This window comes from Amblyomma maculatum, chromosome 11 (assembly GCF_055883805.1).
Source record: "Amblyomma maculatum isolate TAMU_Amacu chromosome 11, ASM5588380v1, whole genome shotgun sequence".
Lineage (NCBI taxonomy): Eukaryota > Metazoa > Arthropoda > Arachnida > Ixodida > Ixodidae > Amblyomma > Amblyomma maculatum.
Genome location: NC_139354.1, coordinates 146175441 through 146197465, shown reverse-complemented (window position 1 = coordinate 146197465; position 22025 = coordinate 146175441). Strand labels below are relative to the sequence as shown.

Below are 22025 nucleotides of genomic sequence, written 5' to 3'. Positions count from 1 at the left end.
GGTGCTTAGAAAAAGGGAGATTTGGCAGTCTGTGGACGTGGGCCTTGTGGTTATTGAAACGAAACCTGAATGGTGTTTCGGTCTGGCCGACGTATTCCATGCCGCACACACCGCAGCTTAGCATGTATACCACATTGGCACTGTCGCAGTTCAAGGATTCTTTGATCTTAAAGGTGAAATCAGAGAAGTTGCCCTTTACAGTATTTGTCGCCTGCACATGATTGCAAACTTTACAGCGTGGTTTTCCGCCCGGTTTACATCCGGGGTTAGGGTTAGCATTGGCGGTCGTTTTAGATTTAACTAACATGTCCTTTAGATTTCTAGAGCGCCGATACGCTGCTCTCGGTGGCTGTTTGAAAATGGAAGAAAAGTGACTGCTTTGCTGGATTATATTAAAATGTTTCGAGAGGATATTATTAACCCGTGGCATGTTTGAGGAATGTGTAAGAACGAGGTTTGTTGGCTTGTCGTTCTGCTGTGATTTTTCAAAATTGATTATTTCATTTCTGTCTAAGCCTCGAGCTTTCCTAATAGCATCATCAACAATGAAGGGGGGCATTCCTTTTGCAGAAGATTTGTTTTTAGTTGCTCCGCATGGCGGTCAAAGTCATCTAGCTCAGAGCAAATCCGTCGGAATCTATGGGCCTGTGAGTACGGTATGCTGGTTTTACAGTGGTGTGGGTGGCTGCTTTTGAAATTTAGGTACTGCTGGCGGTCGGTAGGTTTCCGGTATAGGGTAGTCTTAAGAACGTTGCCTTTTCTCTGTATTGTAACGTCCAAGAAGTTAATTAAGGATTTAGAAAAGCTGTGAGTGAACGATATGGAAGGGTGAAATGAATTGTAATTTTGTATAAATGTTAACAGGATGGCTTCGTCGTGGGGCCAAATGAGGAAATTATCGTCAAGAAAACGTTTATAGGAGGGGTTTCAGGAATTGCTTCTCGAGGGCCGCCATGAATATATTGGCATAAGCCGGTGCCACCTTGGTTCCCATCGCCGTACCGTTAACCTGAAGGTAGTGTCTTCCCTCAAATTCGAAGTTATTGTGATTAAGCACCAGGCTAAGAATAGTGGAGAGGGTTTCCTCATCCAGGTTCACCGAGGGGTCCGTCTTAAGGTATGCATCCACTGCCGCGCGTATGCCGTCTGAATGGGGGATGTTCGTGTACAGGGATGTTACGTCCATTGTGACTAAAAAGCTTTCCGTCGGAATTTCGAGGTTGGACACGACCCTCAGGAAATGATTTGTGTCTTTAATGTAGGCAGGGATAGTTGGTATAATGTCCTTAAATAGGAAGTCAAGGACTGCGGAAATATTTTCAGTGAGTGTACTGCTACTTGACACAATTGGGCGGCCGGGACGGTTGGGTTTGTGAATTTTTGGGAGGAGGTAGAATCGCCCGGGAACCGGTTTGATGGGCTTCATTGCTTTAAACATATCCTGGGATATCTTTTGCTTTTTGAAACAGAGTCTCTAATTGATTGTTGATTTTGGTTTCAAAATCTCTTGTGGGATCGCTATCCAATTTAGTGTAGAAACGTTTATCTTCCAATTGTCGGAAACCTTCTGTTAAATATTCTGCCTTGTCCATAACAACAAGAGCGCCGCCTTTGTCCGCAGGTTTGATGATGATGTCGGACCGCTGACTCAAAGCGTCGAGTGCTTGGCGCTCTTCGGGTGACAGGTTGTTACGGACTGCATTAGGTTTTGATTTTGTATAAGCAGCCAGAATATCCTTTTGAACAGCAGCGATGTACATGTCTAAATGTTTGTCTCTGTGTTCCCTTGGTGTCCATGATTTATCAGATATCCCCGGTATGTTAATTTCACGCTTCGTTTCGTGGTTACTGAAGTATTCACGGAGACGCAGACTCCTTGCAAAGTTATCTAAATCTTGAAATAAATGAAATTCATTGAATTTTCCTGTCGTAGGGCAGAATGTTAGGCCCCTAGCGAGCAACGTTCGTTCCGAAGGTGAGAGCGGCAGACTCGACACATTCACTACATTATCATTAGCCATGGTAGACTGGTTTCCAGCAGATCCACAAGGCTGGCGAGGAGCTACTTTATCTTTAGCCACAGGTGGGGCTGGTTTATCCTTGGCCACAGGCGGTGTTAGAGGATAGCTAGGCTTAGAAACCACACCATCCCGGCTGAGTTTTTTTTTATTTTCTTTTCATTGATTTCTGTTGTTTTGCGATTTTCAAATTCGCGGAGCTCAATTAGTTCATTTTCCGTGAATGATTGTTCGCGGCGGCAGCATTCTTCCATATGTTCAAGTTCGAGAGCTTTTCGATGGCTATGTCTTATGATTAGGTCCATAAGGCGCAGTGAGCTGTCATGTAGAAAGCCATTCCACTCCGCCTCTTCATCGTCGTTCAGAATTGTCATAGCCCGGGATAGCTGTAGCCGCAAACCCTTTGGTATTGTTTGCGATTCACAGTACTGCGTAAATGTTTTAACTCCTTATTTAGCTCCTTGGCCTCCCCCCTCTGGTCGGTTTTCTATCCCGCAACAAACGTCTTCACTTAGGACGCGCTCGCGGGAACCACTTGACGCGAATGCCCGGCTGCGGCATTGGGTTTCGGGTTTCGGGAGAGCGCGTCTGGCCGACGGCTCTTTCGTCGCCGCGGCGGCGCGCCGCCCTGGCTCCGATCGCTGGCGTGTCGCGGGGTGGAACAACTCCGTCTAGAACACATAACTCTTATCCCAACGGTTTCTTGAACACCTGCACCGCTGGGGAGCGGGCCGTCCTGGTGTGCATGCTCGCGTTGTCTGTTTTTCAGTTTTTTTTATTGTTTTTTATTTTTGTATGTTATTCTGAACTTTCCTTCGAGAGAGACTTGTCTTGCTTGTAGTGTCGTCTTCGTGGAAGCACGGCACGTATGTAACATTCGTCGGCTCTCCACTTTCTCTTTTTGCCCCTTTTCTCTCTCCCCCTTTTTTTTGTTTCTCTCTTTCTCCGTCTTTGTTGCATCACCAGCCAATAATCAACTGGAGCTTTTCGCCCTTTCTATCTATTCAGTAATGTTTGCTTCTCCAAAGACGGAGAGCGAGAATTCCTTCTCCCTCTCCTAGCAGTGGCGTAATGTACAGGCTTATTCTTCATACTCAATTCTACCTTGAAGAAGGACGGTCCACCTTCCGAAACTGTTGGAATAAAATAGATAATCGGGAAAGTTGTGTGACATCCTGTATATATATATATATATATATATATATATATATATATATATATATATATATATATATATATATATATATATATATATATATATATATATATATGTATATATATACCGGGTGTCCCAGCTAACTTGAGCCAAGAGTTACAAAATAATATGTTGGAGGTAGGTTAGTGAAACCAGTTGCATACAACTGCCAGCCTGCTTGCGCACTACAGGCAATTTTTTGTTTTGAAATTACTTAATTGGCTAATTATGTTAATTTTTCTAATTTATTAAATATTCACCTTAGACCACGAAAGTGAATTGGAAGGTTGTAGAGCACCTTCAGAAACCCCCATTCCATTAATTGCGATAAAGAAAGTCTTCCGTGTATCTTTTTTTCCGGGCTCTAAAGAAACCCGCGAAATACAAATAATACCACGTGACTAGTGCGTTTGAGCGCCGCGATTGCGGTGCTCTCAGTCGTGGTTTGCAACTTCACTAAGGATAAAGCGCACAGGAAGACACACTCAAGAGAAGAAGACACAGGACACGCGCTAATTCTCATCTGATTTATTTGCAGCAATGGCAGCAAATAGATGCATATATTTGCTGCTATTGCTGCAAGTAAATCAGATGAAAGTTAGCGCGTGTCCTGTGTCTTCTTCTCTGGAGTGTGTCTTTTTGTGCGCTTTGTCTTTAGCTTTATCAGAGCTTTATCTTTAGTCAAGCGCACAACTTAATTTCGAATTCTGAGATTCGCGTACGTGTCAGCGAAGTCGCCTCTTTGCTTATATAAGCAGTTACCCGAAATAAGTTTTTGTCGTCATATCATCGCTGCGAAAACTATACATTTGTAAACAGGAATGTGCTCAATAACAAGATCCTTAACTCAAGGGCTGGAAGCAATTAAAAGAAAAAAGAGTAGACAATGCCCTGACACAAGGTTTGTGCACGCTCGCGCATTCATAGTTTTTAACTGCAGAAAGTATTTTTAACACCGGTACACATTCACTCTGATAATACCAATTTCGCCGACACTTGGGATCATCAGGCAAACTATGCCAGTTGGATATGAACGGGTCATTATAGTTACGCCATTGTTTATTTGCTCAGCTGGCCCCAAGTAAATTTTATATTCATATTTTGCATATTTATTGAAAATAAACCTGACAGCTCTTCTCTGTATTCTTTCCAGATTTTTTACGTTAGATTTAGTATACGGGTCCCACACTACGCATGCATATTCGAGTTTAGGTCTAATTAATGAAGAATAACAACGTAGCTTAATGTTAGAAGGAGCATTTTTTAGTTTATGTCTTAAGCAGCACAATTTCCTAAATGCAGCAGAGCAGATATTGTTTATGTGCAAGTTCCATGATAGATTGCTACTTATTGTTACTCCTAGGTATTTGTAGTTGGATACTTGTTGAAGAGGCAGAAAGCCTAATTTATATGTGTAGCTATGACGTATGGTTTTTTGGGTTATCGGCATATAAACACTTTTATCAGCATTCAGAATCATGCCACATCGGTCGCACCATTCGAAAACGTTGTTCAAGGCACTGTCCAGGTCACATTGATCTTCCCTATTTGTAATTTCTCTGTATAGAATACAATCGTCAGCAAACAATCGAATATGCACTGGTGGGTTAACAACTTCAACGATATCATTGGCATAAAAAAGGAAAAGCAGAGGGCCCAGAACGCTTCCTTGGGGAACACCGGATGAAACTGAGAGAGCCCGAACGTTGTCCCCCCACTTCAACAAACTGTTTGCGGTCTTTTAAGTATGCATTAATCCATGTTACTAAAATATCAGGAATGCCAATTTCTTTCATTTTAAAAATTAGTTTATTATGAGGAACTTTGTGAAATGCCTTGCTAAAATCCAAAAATGTTGCATCGATTTGGCCTTTATTGTCTATACAGGAAGCAAATGAATTTATTACTGTAATTAGCGGTGTTACCGTCCAGAGTTCTTTTCTGAACCCCTGCTGGAAACTAGTTAGCACGCAATTTTTTCCTAAAAAATCGTTCATACGATGTGCAACTTAATGTTCTAATAATTTACAGAATGGGGACGTCAGTGATATGGGACGGTAGTTCTGCAAGAGAAGACGACCTCCTTTTTTATAAACGGGAACAATTCGGGCTGTCTTCCAGTCATCGGGTATTCTACCTAATGACATTGAAGCGCGAAATATTATTACGAGGAATTGAGCCAGAGTTTCGGCATAGCATCGCAGAAATGCGGTTGTAATGTTGTCAGGACCACATGACACCAGGATAAGTAATAAAATTCACTTCGGCGGGGTAATACACTCGGCTATTGTCGGTACGTGTGGTCGGGGCAGACGATACACTTTGAAAATAACTATTAAATTGTTCAGTAATAGCTGTTGGATCACATAACATAGTATTGTCCACCAAAATTTGTGTGACCGCTTTCTTTTTTTCGCTACTGTAATTCGAAAACTTACTTGGCTCGGTTTTTATAAAGTTTTGAAGAAATGTGTTGAAGAAATAATCTTTTGAATCACGTAAGGCACGCGCTAGATTGTCCAGTAATTACTTTAGCACATCAGAATCTGCGCGTTTTTTCTTGTGCCGTTTTACCCTTCGCCTCATTTGAATTATACTGCGTGTCATTCATGGGGTTTCCGTTCTTTCTTTTTTGTACCTGCTAGGTACAAAAGTACTGATACAATACAAACAGATTTTTTTGAAACTGTCCCAGAGTGTGCTGACATCGGCGTCATCGAAATCAACAAGAGAGTTCAATGATAGACGCGTCATTGGCACGCGAATAATCTTTAAAGTAACGTGAAGATAAGTGTTTATATTTTGTTTGCCGTACTAGAGGAAAAGAAGCACTAAACAAGTGGTGGTCAGACAGGCCTTGTTCCACAGAAACCGTAAAATTCACGATGTCGCGAGGGACGAACAGCAAATCTAACAATGAATTCATGGAATCGACAATACTGGTTGGTTCATGAACTATTTTCGTCAGGTTGTGGGTAAGCATTGTTTTAAACAATATGCTGGCTGGCTTTATGCAAGCACCGAGACACTCAAGAAGTTCCCAATCTACACCTGGTATGTTGAAGTCACCCATCAATAAAATTTTACTGTTTTGGTACTGTAAGAGATGATTTTCTAGTTGAGTTAAGCAGTCAGTTCCAGAACTGGATGTCTATAAACAGCATATAAGACAAAGTTTTGTCCCCAACAGGAGAGTTTCACACACAGGCATTCAATATCATGTACGTCATCTTGCAAAACAGCTTCAATTTGATTCTTAATTAGGACAGCCACTCCACCACCCCTAGATTCCCCGTCTTTTCGAAATACAGTATAATAGGGAGGGAAAACGTCCTCATCATTCACATCACTGTGAAGCCATGTCTCAGTAACCACTCCAACGTGCGGATCATGGTATAATATCCCTAATTCGAACAAGTCTGTCTTATTAACTAAACAACGCGTGTTGTCGTTTATTATGCGCAAACGTTTGTTGTGATCTAGTACTTCGCGTCATGCTTTCCTGCTGATCTACTCTCTTATCCTGGTACACTATCTTAACGCGTTTATTTTGTGATTTATCCCAGAAAAACACATCTTTATCCACTTTTAGCTTGTCGTGAATAAGGGTGACATTTTTTTTATCCCTCTCTTCTTTCGCGCTATCCCAAAGTAGGTTTCGTGTCAGCAGCGTAGACTGGGAATAATCATTCTGAATTGATATTCCTGAGCCTTTTAGCTTTGTGACATTTTCCATTGTTGTCTTTTTTTGTGTAAAATTCTGTAAATAGACAATAACAGGACGTTTGTCGTTCCGACGCTCCAACCTATGAATGCGCCCGATAGATTGGCAACTGACTTGAAGCTTGTCCTCGAAAACTTCTTTGATTATTTTATCTTTCAGCGTAGCTTCTGTTTCGTTAGGTTCCTCAGTAATAGCGTGAATGATGAGGTTGGACCGTGTGCTTCAGTCTTCGAGATCGGTCAGTTTTTTTGCTTGAAAACACACTACATTCTCTATTCATTTCAAAGTTGTGTGTATTTCCTGCGGCTGCTCGGTGAACGATGATGTTTCGTTCAGCTTTTTCTTCATTTTTTGTATTAGGCTGTGCAGATCACTTACCAATTTACAGTCTTAACTCGCTCTGCTTTCATTTCACTGATTTCAGCTTGAAGAGACAACTGGCCATCTAAAATTTGTTCAATAACTTCCTTTTGAGTCGGCCCAGGATTCGTTTCGATGTCGCCACAAAGGATCAACTTGCAAGCAATAAAACATTCATATGCCAAAGCAAGACAACGGCGGGGGCACGGCAAGACCACGATACCTCGGCAATCGCTACGAATGGTGCTCGAATAGCTACCAACCTCCAGAACGTAGAAGAGCGTCCTCGTAAGCAACATGTTGGGCCCAGGTCCGCCGTGCCCACTGAAGGTGAATTCTTGTGTCGCTGCTTTTATACTCGTGAGCTCTGATGACGTCACGGTGCGATGGATGAATGCAGTCGCTGGTAGAACAGTGTCATCAAATCACGATACCGAGTCCGATGCGTTGTCGATGTGAAGTTGATTTCCATCGCAGCCACAGATGTCTTCTGGCCACACTTGCCCAGTTAGTAACGCGGCGGAACCCAGGATAACCTGCAGAACGTAGAACAACGTCCTCGTAAGCAACATGTTGGGCCCAGGTCCGCCGTGCCCACTCATTATTACCCGTTCCCACGCAATTACGGGTATGGGCTTCGACTGTATATGGCGCTCCCGAATGGCAGGCCATCACTGTGACAGGGTCGCCAGACCTACTCGAATTTATTGTCGAGAGAGTATGGAGTGGTTTATTGTCATTAAAAAAGTGGCTGCAGAACCTCCCGAATGGATCTAAAGGGTAAAACTGTTTGTTGTCGCTACGGGAGTTTTAAAACGACGAGGCGAATCTAACTCTGTCCGATCATGACATTCACTCGTGTACATTGCTTAGTGTGCCTTTTTTCATGTTTTGATAGGAGTTTCTTTTCGTGCTATGTCATTTGCAAAAGCCAGGCAGTAAAAAAAGTACGCGCATCAAGAGACTTCTGATGCGCATACAAGAAGAGAGTGAGAAGTTGGGGCTTAAACTCAACATTAAAAAAAACAAAGATCATGGCGACTTGCCCTATCAAGTCATGGAGCATCTAAGGACAAGAAGTGGCAGCTGTGACAGATTTTCTCTTCTTGGGCTCCAAGATTATCTCGGAAGGAGACTGCAGCCATGAAATTAGGAGACGCCTGCTTCTGGGAAAGAGAGGAATGGTTAGCCTTGACCGCCTAGTAAAGAGCAGAGACATTAGTCTGCCAACCAAGATCCGTATAACTCGTGCTATGGTCTTTCCGGTTGTGATGTATGGATGCGAGAGTTGGACTGTGAAAAGGCTGACCGCCGAAAAATTGACGCGTTTGAATTGTGGTGCTGGCGAAGACTCTTGAGAGTTCCTTGGACTGCCAGACGATGAAATCAGTCGATATTGTCGACCATAAACCCTGACTGCTCATTGGAGGGTCAAATTCTGAAGTTAAAGCTCAGCTACTTTGGTCATCTGATGAGAAGAGAAGAGTCGCTGGAGAAAGATTTGATGTTGGGAAAGGTTGAGGGTCGCCGGAGAAGGGGTAGGCAGCGAACGCGATGGTTAGATGGCATCCTCGAGGCACTGCAGATGAAGTTATGGGATGTTAGGAAGATAGTGAGAGACCGGAAAGCGTGGCGTGACATGGTCCGTAGGGTCACGAAGAGTCGCACACGACTGAACGACTGAACTGAACTGAAAGAAAAGAAAAATCCTGGCCGTGGTGCAGTTCGTAAAGCGCTTGTCTGGGGATCCAAGGGATGGAGTTTCGAGTACCGGTGGACGCGGCATTTATTATGGTATGTTAACTTTCGCTCTCGAAAGCGTGACACCTCTGCTGACAACAATCTGCTGGCCGTCTTCTGTTGACGACCTTCTGTCGACTACGTGAGCCATCAAAGGGTTTCGCCTTAAAATGTTATTAGTCCTCATTGTATGATCTCCGCGTACCACGGTTTTGCCTCGTTATAAATTATGAACCCTTTGTTTTAGCCAGCAGTTTTACCAACAGGGCTGAAGCTTGCCTCATGTGGATCCGATGATCCTCACATCGTTGCTCTGGCCACAGATTCTACGAGTGCCCCCTTCCCTCCAGCCAGGGATGAATCTTTCGCTCTTCCGCATGATCCGCGCCTATCTGAGCTCACTTCACTGCTGTATTTTTGTGAATATTTTCCTACCATTCTCGCCGATGCTTGAGTTTTGTCAAACAGATGGAACAACCTGTCACCCTCTCTTTTGAAATAATAATCAATCAATCAATCTTTATTTAATGTGCGCAGGAACAACCATTAATAATAATACTAATAATAATAATTATAATAGTAATATAATAATACTACTAATATATTTATTATTATTATTATTATTATTATTATTATTATTATTATTATTATTATTATTATTATTATTATTATTATTATTATTATTATTATTATTATTATTATTATTATTATTATTATTATTATTATAAAAATTAAGCGTTTTTCCATAACTTGGGGAGAGAAAAAAAAGAAGCTGCTGGACAGCAGCTTGACAAGCTCTCACCCCCCGTATTCACACAGACAGCAGCAGAGTGCACTAAAGACGTGTCCATACAGATATCATACAGTGACAATTGTATACAGTACTAAAGCAATGAGAATTAACTATAACCTCCATGAAACCCAAACGCAAACAGCCTACATTCACGCTCAACATGACCCTGTCATTTGAAAGCGTAATACCACAACAAAGATACAAACAATATCTGAGCAGAATACACTCATGTTCTTTCAATGCAAAAAATCAGAACAGAAAAAGAGAGAAATAGACTTTAAGAAATATAGTGCACATATATTACGACAATGAACAATTACAGAAATGTTTACTGAAGGAATCAATCTCTGAACACTGGTTTCGAAACATTCATCACATCAACATCTTTCTGGTATAAAAAACTGAATATAATTGGTACTGTCTGTCGCAGCATTTGGTGGTCATAGTTAGCTCGGCTGCGCCGCTCTACCCTGAGCTCAGAATGCCTTGTTGTATAAAAATGCCTATTCGCAATTTTGCCAGATTAGTGGTAGGATGAACGTTCTGTTTATTTTATTCTGTTAGAATTTTACACAAGTTACAGTTGCACAAGTTCTGCACGCTAATTAGTCTTAATTTTTTGAGTAAGCTATCTGCGGAACAATCTTATTTGGAATTTGGAAAAATGCCCTATTTTGCATTACTGAAAGTTCGGCTCGTCCCACATCGACGCTGGTTGGACTCGTCCCATCCGTCAAAAGCCCCTATCTGAGTGCAAAGTGATTCATGAGTAAGTGGAGGTCAATGTACCGTCTTTGCTAAAAGTAACCAGGCTGCATGATCTGCTTTTCAGCCATCTGGTAGTTGATTCATACTACTTCTGAAGCTCTAAATCTCTGAAATATAAAGGTGAGCACCTGTCCTCACTTAACTAGTGCTGATAAAGTGGGGCTCCTCATTGACTTTATAATACAAGTGAGAAGCAAAGCATGCAGCCTGGTTACTTTTGGCAAAGACGGTACGTAAGAAGGAGATGCATGAATCATTCAGCCCTTGGGCATATCATTTTATTCTCGTGCCCAAGAAAGACGAATCGTGGCGTGTGGATTGCCGACGTTTAAAAGTTTTTTACGCAATAGGATGTCTATCATCTTCCTTGCATAGATAATGCGTTCGACAGTCTCTCTGTTGCGCCTTACTTTTCTTGTCTCGACGTCATATCTGGCTACTGACAAATTCCAGCGGACTTCGCGGATGCGGAGAAAATAGCCGTTGTCATGACATGGGCATTTTGAGCTTTTATTTTGCCATCGGACTGTGCAATGCGCCTGCCACATTTGAACGATTTATGGGCACAGTTCTGCACAGCTTAAATTAGGAAATATATCTTTGCTCACTTTACAATGTCTTCATATTGAAGAGACCCTTCTAATCCTCTTCTTGAACTGTCTACACAACGCCGCTTTAATTCTTAACAAGAAAATTGGTGCTTTGTAGAGCGAAATGCGATGGTACTAGGAGACCGTGACAACGGTGATGTTGGTATGCCGTATTCCACGAAAACCTCAGCTGTATAGTCCTCTACACTCCCGCAGACAGTAAAGACGCTCGGCAGTTTTCTAGGGTTGTGTTTGTGCATTAGACGCTCTATACATAATTTTGCTGGAATTGCCTACCCGTTGGCATGCCTTCTCAACACGAATGTGACTTTTGACTGGACACCGGAGTGCGACGCGTCATTCCGTCTGCTGAAGTTTTTATTTATTATCGAAACCCATTCTCCTTCCCTTCGATCCTGCCGCATGAACAGTTCACGTTGACGCTAGTGGAATCGGCCTCGGTGCTCTCTCTTTCCAGCCCCACGAAGAACGAGAGCTTATTATTGCCTACGCAAATCGTACCTTGACCAAGCCACAGCGACATTATACACTTACCAAACAGGGCGGCCTGTCGGTCATTTTTGCTGGGCAGCATTTGGATTCATATTTGAGCGAATGATTGTTCACTATCGTTACCGACCTAATTTACTCTGATGGCTGCAGAGCCATGGGGAGCAATGTGAGCCATTCACATGCTTGGCCATCCGGTTGCAGGAGGACGACTGCGCCTTGGTTTACAAAAGTGGGAGGCGTCACACAGACGCAGAGTTTCTGCAGGGATGCCAGTGGCCACGCCCTAGTCCTATAGCGACTAGTTTGAAAATCATTTATCGGCCCTCGGGCCGGCGGTTTCGGACAAGAAAGTTTTCAAACAGAACAGCAAAGGGACAAAGGTCTGCCGCCCGTCTTTGCTGCCGCCCAAGCAAGCGGAACTACAAGCCAATGTTGTGTGCCTGACGGCCTCTTATGGCGCCAGCGATACTTACTCGCGGTTCCCAAGGTGCTTTGCGCTGTCGTTATTGCGTGTCATGCACGATGAAGCTACTTCTGGACATATGGGATCGGTTCGAAAACTCCACAATGCTCAAGAAAGGTTTCCTGCACCAGAATGCGCTCGACGATTCAATAATACGTTGCCAGTTGCAAGCAATGTCAACGCCACAAACGTCCTACCACAGCTCCATCTGGCTTGCTACACCCTGTGAGCACAGCTATACACCTCATTTTTAACAAGTCGACATTGATTTGAAAGGTTCGTTCCCTAAGCTTGGATAGAAATCGTTGAATTGTAGTCAGCAACTTCCTCAGACGTTACTGTAAAATTGCCTTATTCCATCTGATAAGGCGCATCAAGCGTTGATTTTCCTGCTGCACTCACTATACTCGCGAACAGGCTGCCAGAAGTTGTCATCACAGATCAGGGCCGTCAATTCACTGCTGATGTTGTTGAGAGCACGTGCGTTTGCGTGCCGCAAATTCCCGAGACTCGACGCCATACCATCCCCAGAGAACGGCTTTATTGAGCGCGTTAACAGAACGCTTCCCAACATGCTAGCCATGCATGTGGATGCAGGGCACAAGACCAGAGACACCATACTACCGTTCATTGCATATGTGTTTGATACCACCGCGCTTAAGACGCCTGGGTAGAGCTCATTCTTCTTGTACGCCGGACCCCTACACTACTGCCTGCATACCATCCTGCCCTTCACAAGTTGTGAAGATCCCTGCCTGGCTGAGACCCTCTGCCTCGCCGAAGAGCCTCAAAGAATTGCCCGCTTACGGTCTGGAGCTCCACAGGAACGGTCCAAAGGACGATATGATGCTATTCACCGGCGCGTCACATACAATATAGGTGATTAGTATTGCTGTGGCGTCAAATTTAACGCCGCGGCCTACATCAAAAACTCTGCCTATTAGACGGACCATATGTAGTGGTCCAGTGGATTAGTGATTTAACCTATAAAATAGCCCGCCTGACCGCATCGGGTCGTGCGAAATATGCGAAAGGTGAACTGCGGCCCGTTGCCCGTTTGAAGCCGTGTGAGCCTCGTACAGCTTATCAACATGCGCAAAGGGCATCAACTGATTAGGGAGAAAGTTAGCACTACTGACAACGATAAGGTAATGGGTGGCATAAAAGAACGAAGAAAAGAAGAGAAGAAGCGGGGGTGTTTGAAGCTAGCAGGCCTCAGCTTGTACGGCTCCTATTCACAATCTAAAAAACACTACTTTGTTTTCATCGTAACAATGTTCATTTCGTTGACTGATGCAATGGCTATATGATAAAAACTGCTCATTGAGATACTGAAATAATATAGAGACACAGCTGGGAGGCTCAGATATATTCATCTGGCTGCTACAACTACAATTCAATTAGGTGTCAAAAAGGTTGATTTTCTCCGCGAAGATGAAATATTTGCTGAAATTTTTAAAGCAAAAAAATCAATGTTATTGTCACAATAATGACAATGAATTTCTATTTCTCCTAAATATCTACCTAAGCTACATGTAATAAACTGTAATTTTCGCGCAACCCTCTTGCCTCTATCGCAAGAAGGTATCGATGACAGAGAAAAGTTCATAAGTGCAAGAATGATTAAATATAAACAAATAGCACCCAAATGTATTTTTATTCAGGTACGGAAAAGGCAGTCTAGAAACCAAGCAGTGAATGACTACGGCATTGTTTCTATGAAAAGCTGGGGAGAATTACCAGTTGATTTTGCAGCGCGCAATAAATTAAGAATAATGAATGCCATCTTCAGCAGTACGGAACAGCCCGAAGTTGACACGGAAAATTCCTAATGAGAAGGCTAAAAATGAAATTTTCATGCTGTGTTTTTGCCCCGGCATTATGTAGGAAATAGATGTAATGGGCAAGGTTCGATGCAATGACCACACGATGATAAGGCCTCGAGTTAGTTTAGATCTCAAGAGAGAACGAAACAAATAAGTAAAAAATCCCTCAAACAATTAGCAGTGAGGGGGAGGGCAGACAAATTCAGGATATCGCTACAGAATAGATATTAAGCGTTAAATGATTGTGACAACTTTAGCCTTCAAGCAAATAATATTAATTTCAAAGATATCATTACTCTGCTCACAGTAGAATTACGCTGTAGAATAGACATAGAGGGCACTGGTAAAATATCTATGGAGACGAAAAATTTCAAATATAAATGCCCAAGTAGCGGAATTGATAGCATTCCAGCTGAGTTGCTTCAAAACCTCAACCATGACGCTGTTAACGTTCTGCATACATTATGTCAGAATATTTGGACAACCCTGCACTGACCACAGGATTGCAGTTCAGTTTACATCCCCATTCCAACGAAAGGCAGTAGCAAACATTGTTCCAGCTACCGCACGATCGCGCTTCTTTCGCATTCTAGCAAAGTGATGTTGAAAATTCTCCAAGGTAGGCTGCAGCAGTATGTTGATCGGGAGTTTCCGGACGTGCAAGCTGGGTTTCGCAAGGGCAGAGAAACTAGAGACCAAATTGCCAACCTTCGATGGATCATGGAAAAAGCAAGAGAGTTCCAGAAACCCATGTACTGCGAAAGCGTTTGACTGCGTAGATCACAGCAGATTGTGGCAAGCTCTCCAAGAGATGGGGGTTCCAATTCACCTCATCTGTCTCCTCAGGAACCTGTATGAAGGACAAGAGGCCACAGTCAGAACTGGGCATGGTCTTACTGATTTGTTTCCGATTGAGAAAGGAGTGAGGCAAGGCTGCATACTGTCACCCTGCCTAATGAACCTATATGCAGAGTGCATCATGAATAAGGCCGGTCTGGACGAGTCTTCAGCTGGAGTGAAGATTTGTGGAAAACGTATCAACAACCTTAGATATGCGGATGATACCACTTTATTGGCAGAAAGTGAAGTGGAACTCTAGAGACTTCTGATGCGCGTACAAGAAGAGAGTGAGAAGTTTGGGCTTAAACTGAACATCAAAAAGACAAAGATCATGGCGTCTTGCCCTATAAGTCTTGGAGCCTCAAGGGCCAAGAAGTTGAAGCTGTGACAGATTTTCTCTTTTTGGGCTCCAAGATTACCCCGGAAGGAGACTGCAGCCATGAAATTAGGAGACGCCTGCTTCTGGGAAAGAGAGCGATGGTTAGCCTTGACCGCCTAGTAAAGAGCAGAGACATTAGTCTGCCAACCAAGATCCGTATAACTCGTGCTATGGTCTTTCCAGTTGGGATGTATAGATGCGAGAGTTGGACTGTGAAGAAGGCTGACAGCTGAAGAATTGACGCGTTTGAATTGTGGTGCTGGCGGAGGCTCTTGAGAGTTCCTTGGACTGGCAGATCAAATCAGTCGATATTGTCAACCATAAACCCTAACTGCTCATTGGAGGGTCCGATTCTAAAGTTAAAGCTCGGCTACTTTGGTGATCTGATGAGAAGAGAGGAGTCGCTGGAGAAAGACTTGATGTTGGGAAAGGTTGAGGGTCGCTGGAGAAGGAGTAGGCTGCGAACGCGATGGTTAGATAGCATCCTCGAGGAGCTGCAAATGAAGTTATGTGATGTTAGGAAGATAGTGAGAGACCGGAAAGCGTGGCGTGACATGGTCCATAGGGTCACGAAGAGTCGGACACGAATGAACGACTGAAGTGACTGAAGTATGAAAGCTTCCAACAAAACAGACAGGATAGAACTGGCACAGTTATCAAAGATAATCAATAATCGTATATTCTCCGGCATAAAGAGGTACAACATGGAAAAAATGCAGCATGCTCTAAAGAATGGAAGCGGCATTGCAGCGGTGAAGAGGAAATCGGGCATGGGCAAAAATCAGATGTTTGCGCTAAAGGACAAGGTGGGCCGTATCATCACGAATATAGCCAAGATAGTCGAAGTATCCGATGGGTTCTATACTGAGCTATACAGTACCTGTAGCAGTCAGGACATAAATGATAATCCTTGTAGAGAAAATCAGTCAGGCCTTCTGCCAGTAACGAAGGACGAGGTTAAGCATTCTTTAAGTGCTATGTAAAAGTAGAAGGCAACTGGGCAGGATCAGATGATTACAAATTTATTGACGACAGGGGGATATTGTGCTTAGAAATCTGGCCAACCTGCATACGCAATAGCTGGTATCATCGATGGAATCAAGAAAGAATCCTAACATTATCATAATTCAAAAGTAAGGTGGACGCTAAAGACTTGAACAAGGGCACACTAATAATTTTACTATTTGTTATGTATAAGTCAATTACAAAGGTAATCGCTAACAGAATGAAGACAAACTTAGTGAAACCTAAGCAAAATATCAAGCAGGTTTTCAGAAATGGTACTCTATAACGATCTTATTCATACCAGTAATCAATTGATAAAAAAATGTTCGGATTATAGCTAACTCTTTTACATGGCATTCATTGATTGAGAAAAATCTATTTGAGTAGAAACACTAGGCGGTTAAACAGGCAGTGCAAAATCAAGTAGTACACAAGGCGCATGTTAAAGTACTGAAAGACATCTATAGTGCATGCACAGCAACCATAGTTCTGCATAAAGAAAATAACAAATTTTCGTAAGTAAATGTGTTTGACAAGGTGACATAATCTCCGCAGTATTATACGCAACTTGCTAAAGGAATTATTCAGAAATTCAGTTTACAATAGGTAGCGATGCACTAGATGTTACTGGCGAATGTCTGCTTAAGAACGTATAAGATTGGGATGGAGCGCATTTGGCAAGTACACGGGGATTATGACTAGCCTCCTTCCGGTATTCTTCGGGAGAAAAGTATCAACAGATAAAACTGATTGCTGGGCTAGTTGGTGCATAGTCATATAAAGGAAAGGTCGACTGTTAAATTTTGTTAAGTAGGGTAGGCCTAAAATGCTATGATAACTTTGTTGCTGACTTTTTGGGAGCATTTGGATGCAGAAGAAGTTTGTATGTATGTGGTGTTCCGAGAAAGAAGTTGGAGTCAGCGCCTTTCCTGTGTCTGTGTCTATTTGTGAGAATCGTTTTATTGCGCTATTAACCTTTGCTTTCCTCGTGAACAGTTGCTTCTTACATATTCTAACCTATGGGGCTGACAAATAGAGGCTGACATAAAGGTTTCTGCTTACGTTGTGGACCACGCAGAGGGTTATGGAACAAACAATGGTCGGTGTAATATTAACAGATAGAAAGCGTCTGTAGTGTGTCAAGGATATACCTTGTGTTAATTACATTCTAGTCGAAATCCAGAAAAAATGGGCATGGACACGGCAGGTAGTGCGAAGACAGGATAGCCGATGGTCGCTAAGGGTAGCAAACTGGTTTCTAAGGAAAGGAAAGTATAGCAGGGCGCGGTAGAATGTTATTTGTGTGGATGAGGTTAAGAAGTTCGCAAGGGTCAAGTGGATGCACATAGCACAGAACCGGGTGTATTGGAGAGAGTTAGAGAGTTGGGAGAAGCCTTTTTCCTGCAGTGGGTATAGTCCGCCTGATGATGATGATGATGCAGTAATGTACTCAAAAGGATGAAATCATGCTGTAGACACGAGTCGACAGATGTTTAACATAAACTGAACAAGAAAATAGCCGTCTTCAGCACAAACATCCCACCCTATGTTGCAAGTAGGTAGGACATATTGCTTAGATGTGCTCCTTTCTACACCTGATATGCTTTGAAGATATGCGCCACGGCTGATAGAAAAGCAAGGGAATACAAAAAGAAACGAAGAAAAACTAAACTGAGAGCCAAATAATAATTACTGGAAGTTTGTGCTTTGTGCTTAAAGGACTGTGTATAAAGTGCCTTTCAGGTGTGAGCTGACCGTAATAGGTAAAACGAGAATGTGCTTTAAAACCCACCTAATTGACCACAACATATCGTTGAAAGGGGCTCCGGCCTCAAATCTAGCTCTCATTTCCAGGAACTGTCTGCCATGTGTGTTGTCCCCTCTTTAATCAATCTAGAATTTTGTACACAGACCGAGATAAACTAACAAGACAAATCAGTGAAGCGTTTCATATTCATAATAGAAATGACTCGTGCGCAAGTACCCCTTCTGTAACTGTTAATGATTGTATACTAATGTATCTTGACGGCTAAGACTGAGATATCTGTGTGGTGTCTGGTGTTGCACATGCAACGCTGGTTGTGAAAAGAGTATTTGCATATTTTTTTCTAATAAAACTTCAGTTGATAGCACAGCGCCAGTCTTGTGTTCCTTCGTTGTTCCTCGTCTCTGCACTGTTACTCCCTTCAGTGTTTACTAACTAGCTCAACTCTAGATTTTATTGCTGCGTCCCTAGCGCCCTCTTATTTCAGCCTTCGCCGTGTTCTTACGTCTTTCATTTGCACGGAAGATTTTATAAGGTTCTGAATTTTGCTTGCAATATACCTAAGTTTTTTTACACTTACATTATATTGTTTTCTGTTGTGATATGTTCTCGCTCCGATGTTTAATGTAAACTAATCCAAGTAGCACATGTGGGCTATGACGTGGGGGCCCGTGTTGGGCCCGTGAGGGCTGCTCATACGGGCCCCATGCGGGATTTGCAACACGTACCCAGAGGGGCCCCGCATGGGCTGCCCAATTTCGCCGCAATCGGTCCCAAATTGTATCCATGTGGGCAGCCCCAATAGGGCTGCCCGCATTCAGCCCAGGTAGAAGAATGTGGGCAGCACACCAGAACCATTAAAAGGTCCCACGTTTGTGCAGGCAGTGACATCCCATTGATTAAGGTTTTAATTTTTAAGTCGATTAATCCCTCCAATACCTGAATTGTACAGGCGCGGGATTTGCGAAAGCCAGTTTGTTTCGGGCTGACCCACGTGCTGCCCTCATGGGTTGAATCTGGCATTTTCAGGGCTGCCCAAGTTCCAATAATTTGGTGTGAAACATTAAGCACTATTTTTTTTTTGCTTGTATCCGACACTTAGTAACATGAGAGAAATTTATTCCCAACACTACAATAATGTGGGCTGGCCCACATCACCCTAACTTGTTGGTCTGAATATTTATTTCGGTGCTGCGTGCAGAATAGTAATGCCGTAGGAAACATTTGGAGGTCGTTCAGTACATACTCGTAAAGCAGAACAGTTACTGTTGCATATATTCTGTCGATACTTCATAATTAACGTAGTTTGTAGAGAAACATAGATAGTCTTTATTCATTGCATAGATATGCTTAGGATAGTTATGTGAAATCTCCAGAAGAGGCAATTAGTGGCCGGTATAACATGATTTACATAAATAAAATGGTGCCTTAAAGATAAGGTGGAGACGTTGAAGAGCTGTATGCTCGCCTACGGCCAATATGGGGCCCACTGCGGCCTTTCATGGGCCGCCCCAATTGGGCTGAGCTTATTTTTACCGCATGGACTACGAATATATGTTGCATTTTCCCGCAAGTACCCCAAGAAATACCCGTGTGGGCACCGTAGGTGTGTGCTCGCTTTTCAGCCCGGCCGCAAACCATGCGGGACCTATTCGGTTTTTGCGTGGGCAGCCTCAATCGGACTAGCCCGTCTTCTATTTGCTTTAGGCCCACATTTGCATCGCATCAGCCCTAAATTGCCCCGCAAGAGACCGATGCAGGCAGAAGCGGGAAGGAGTACTTGCCTGCCCCGCTAACGGCCGTGCAGAAATTATCTAGGTTTTTGGTGGGCAGCCCTATTTGGGGCAGACCAGGAATTTTCTGCATGAATTCCACATTTTCGTCTGACCTTCCCTCAAGTACCCCTCAAGGGTCCCATGTAGGAAATGTGCAGGCATACCTGTATTTAGCCCCGCCGCGGCACATGCGGGACCTATTCGGCTTTTGAGTGGGCAGCCCCAATTAGGTTAGCCCAGGCTTTTCCTACGCAGAGCCCAAATTTTATTTGCATCGGCCCTAAAATTTCCCCAGCTGGACCCTTGAGGGCAATATGTGGAAATATATAATCAGTTAGCCCTTTCCACGCCTATGTGATGCCCAGATGGAAAAACAGAGGCAAGCCCAAATTGGACTTGCCCGCTTGATGCCTAAAGGCGGCCCTCATGGGTGTTATTGTGGTTACCCAAGCCCAACTTGCCCATACGGGCCACAGGTGGGCCACGTAATGTGTGCTACTTGGGAATATTCTTTTTGAAATCTGTGGGCGATTCCTCTCCTGAGGGCGACAGCGGCCGTCTAAGGCGGGAAGAAAAAAATAGTGTGTATTGCCACGTGACATTGCTCATCCCGGCGACACTTGTCAACGGCGTCATTACAGAAGGAGCTCAGGGGGTCACCCCAGACGCAAGAGCGCTGCAAGGGGGCGGTGCGGCTGGTTTCATATAGCCTTTAGTTACGGAGGCTCCTGTCCCCGTCCTCTAGTCTTGCACGCCGTGGGTGGGGAGTAGGAGGCCTCAATTTTCTCGGGACATTATCAGTTGTTATTCATCGATCCATCTGGTGAGAAGGAGTTGGCAGATAGCGCACATGGGAGCGGCGAAAAAAAAACGCGCTGGATTTGAACACTCCAGGCACGGGAGCCATAAATGTCAGTCTGAGCTACATTCCCAAGTGAAGCTGTGGGCCTATCCTTAAGCGCATTTTCTAAATAGGGCACCATCATTCATATACTTTGTTATAATGTTGTGCCTTTTATATTAGATTTTTTTTGTAAGTCAGGTTGTTGTGCCAGTTAAGGAACTATTGCTCGTGGTGTTTTGCTATTATTCACTTTTTGCACATGTGGTTGACTGTCGCCGACTCTTGTATTGCAGAATATGTGGCGAAACCTTCTATATCTTTTAGAGTGGTGGACGAGGTAACCTTTGAAAATAGAGATCTGTCCAATGAAGGAAGCGCTGATGATGTTACCAAGTTCCCCAGCGAATCCGAAAACTTGGCTGGAGCTCGCAGCAGCACTGACTCTGATATCGATTTCAAGGTGAGCAAAGCAAAGTTCTTTTATTCGCACAATACATGAGTTGATTTAGCAAACTTAAAAAGGTGTTAAATTAAATTCAAAGTAATTAAAACGCAATGTGAACAAAAAAATCATTTCTGCAAGCATGCAGCTCATTCGTGTGCAAATATGCCAATGAGGTAAGTCAGTGGGCATTGCAAACTAGTAGGTAGGTTTAGGCACAACTCAGGCTCACATACAACAGCGGCCCGCAAAAGACACACCGTTTGTATCTTCTATTTGGTGCACGTCCGACTGAGAGCTTGGGTTGTGCCCAATGGAGACAAAAGTCAGCTCCAGTTATAATCTGGTTGCAGCGTTGGTATAAAATGCCGCTGTGGGTCAGTCTATTCAGAGTTACATAACCAACGTGAGGAATACTGTGGGGAAGCAAGTACAGAATACCTAGTATGCAAACATGGCGCGTTTTTGGGGGTCCCTCAGGGAGGCAGATCGTTTACATTTACTTGGGGGAGCCGCCTAGTGAAGGAAGGGCCGTGCAGGCACAAAAGACTGTTTTGTAAGCAGGGATAAACTACGCCAGCCACTTCGCCTATTCGTCGTGATCGCACTGACCTTGAGCCATTGCCTAGCAACCACCACAGCTGGTTGCACCGCTGGGCCTGTCTTTTTATAAAACTAGTAAAGTTTCTCTCTTTCTCTGTCCTCATTAAAAAAAAAACCCGTCTCCAGTGGGAACCGACTATCTATCCCTCGGATTCCCAGCCGAGCGCTTTACCAACTCCGCCACGCCCGAGATCGTGATTCAGTTCAGTTCATTCGTTCAGTCGTGTCCGACTCTTCGTGACCCTTCGTGATTAGCGCATCTTAATTCTTCTCTAGCGTGAGGACGGTAGTAGCACAGCTGGTGGAGCCGCAGTATTAAGTAACGACTAACTAGTCGCTAAGTGCAACTAATTAGTCCTTATACATGACTAAACAGTCATAA

General features: G+C 43.5%; 1 protein-coding gene across 1 annotated transcript in view; it reads left to right on the top strand.

The window, feature by feature from the left end:
• Window positions 1–22025, top strand: part of LOC146175128 (uncharacterized) — a 296797-nt gene that overhangs the window by 10832 nt on the left and 263940 nt on the right. Inside the window, exon 2 of the mRNA XM_084584578.1 lies at window positions 20892–21058. Coding sequence (XP_084440704.1) covers window positions 20892–21058 — 167 coding nt within the window. The remainder of the gene's footprint in view (window positions 1–20891; window positions 21059–22025) is intronic.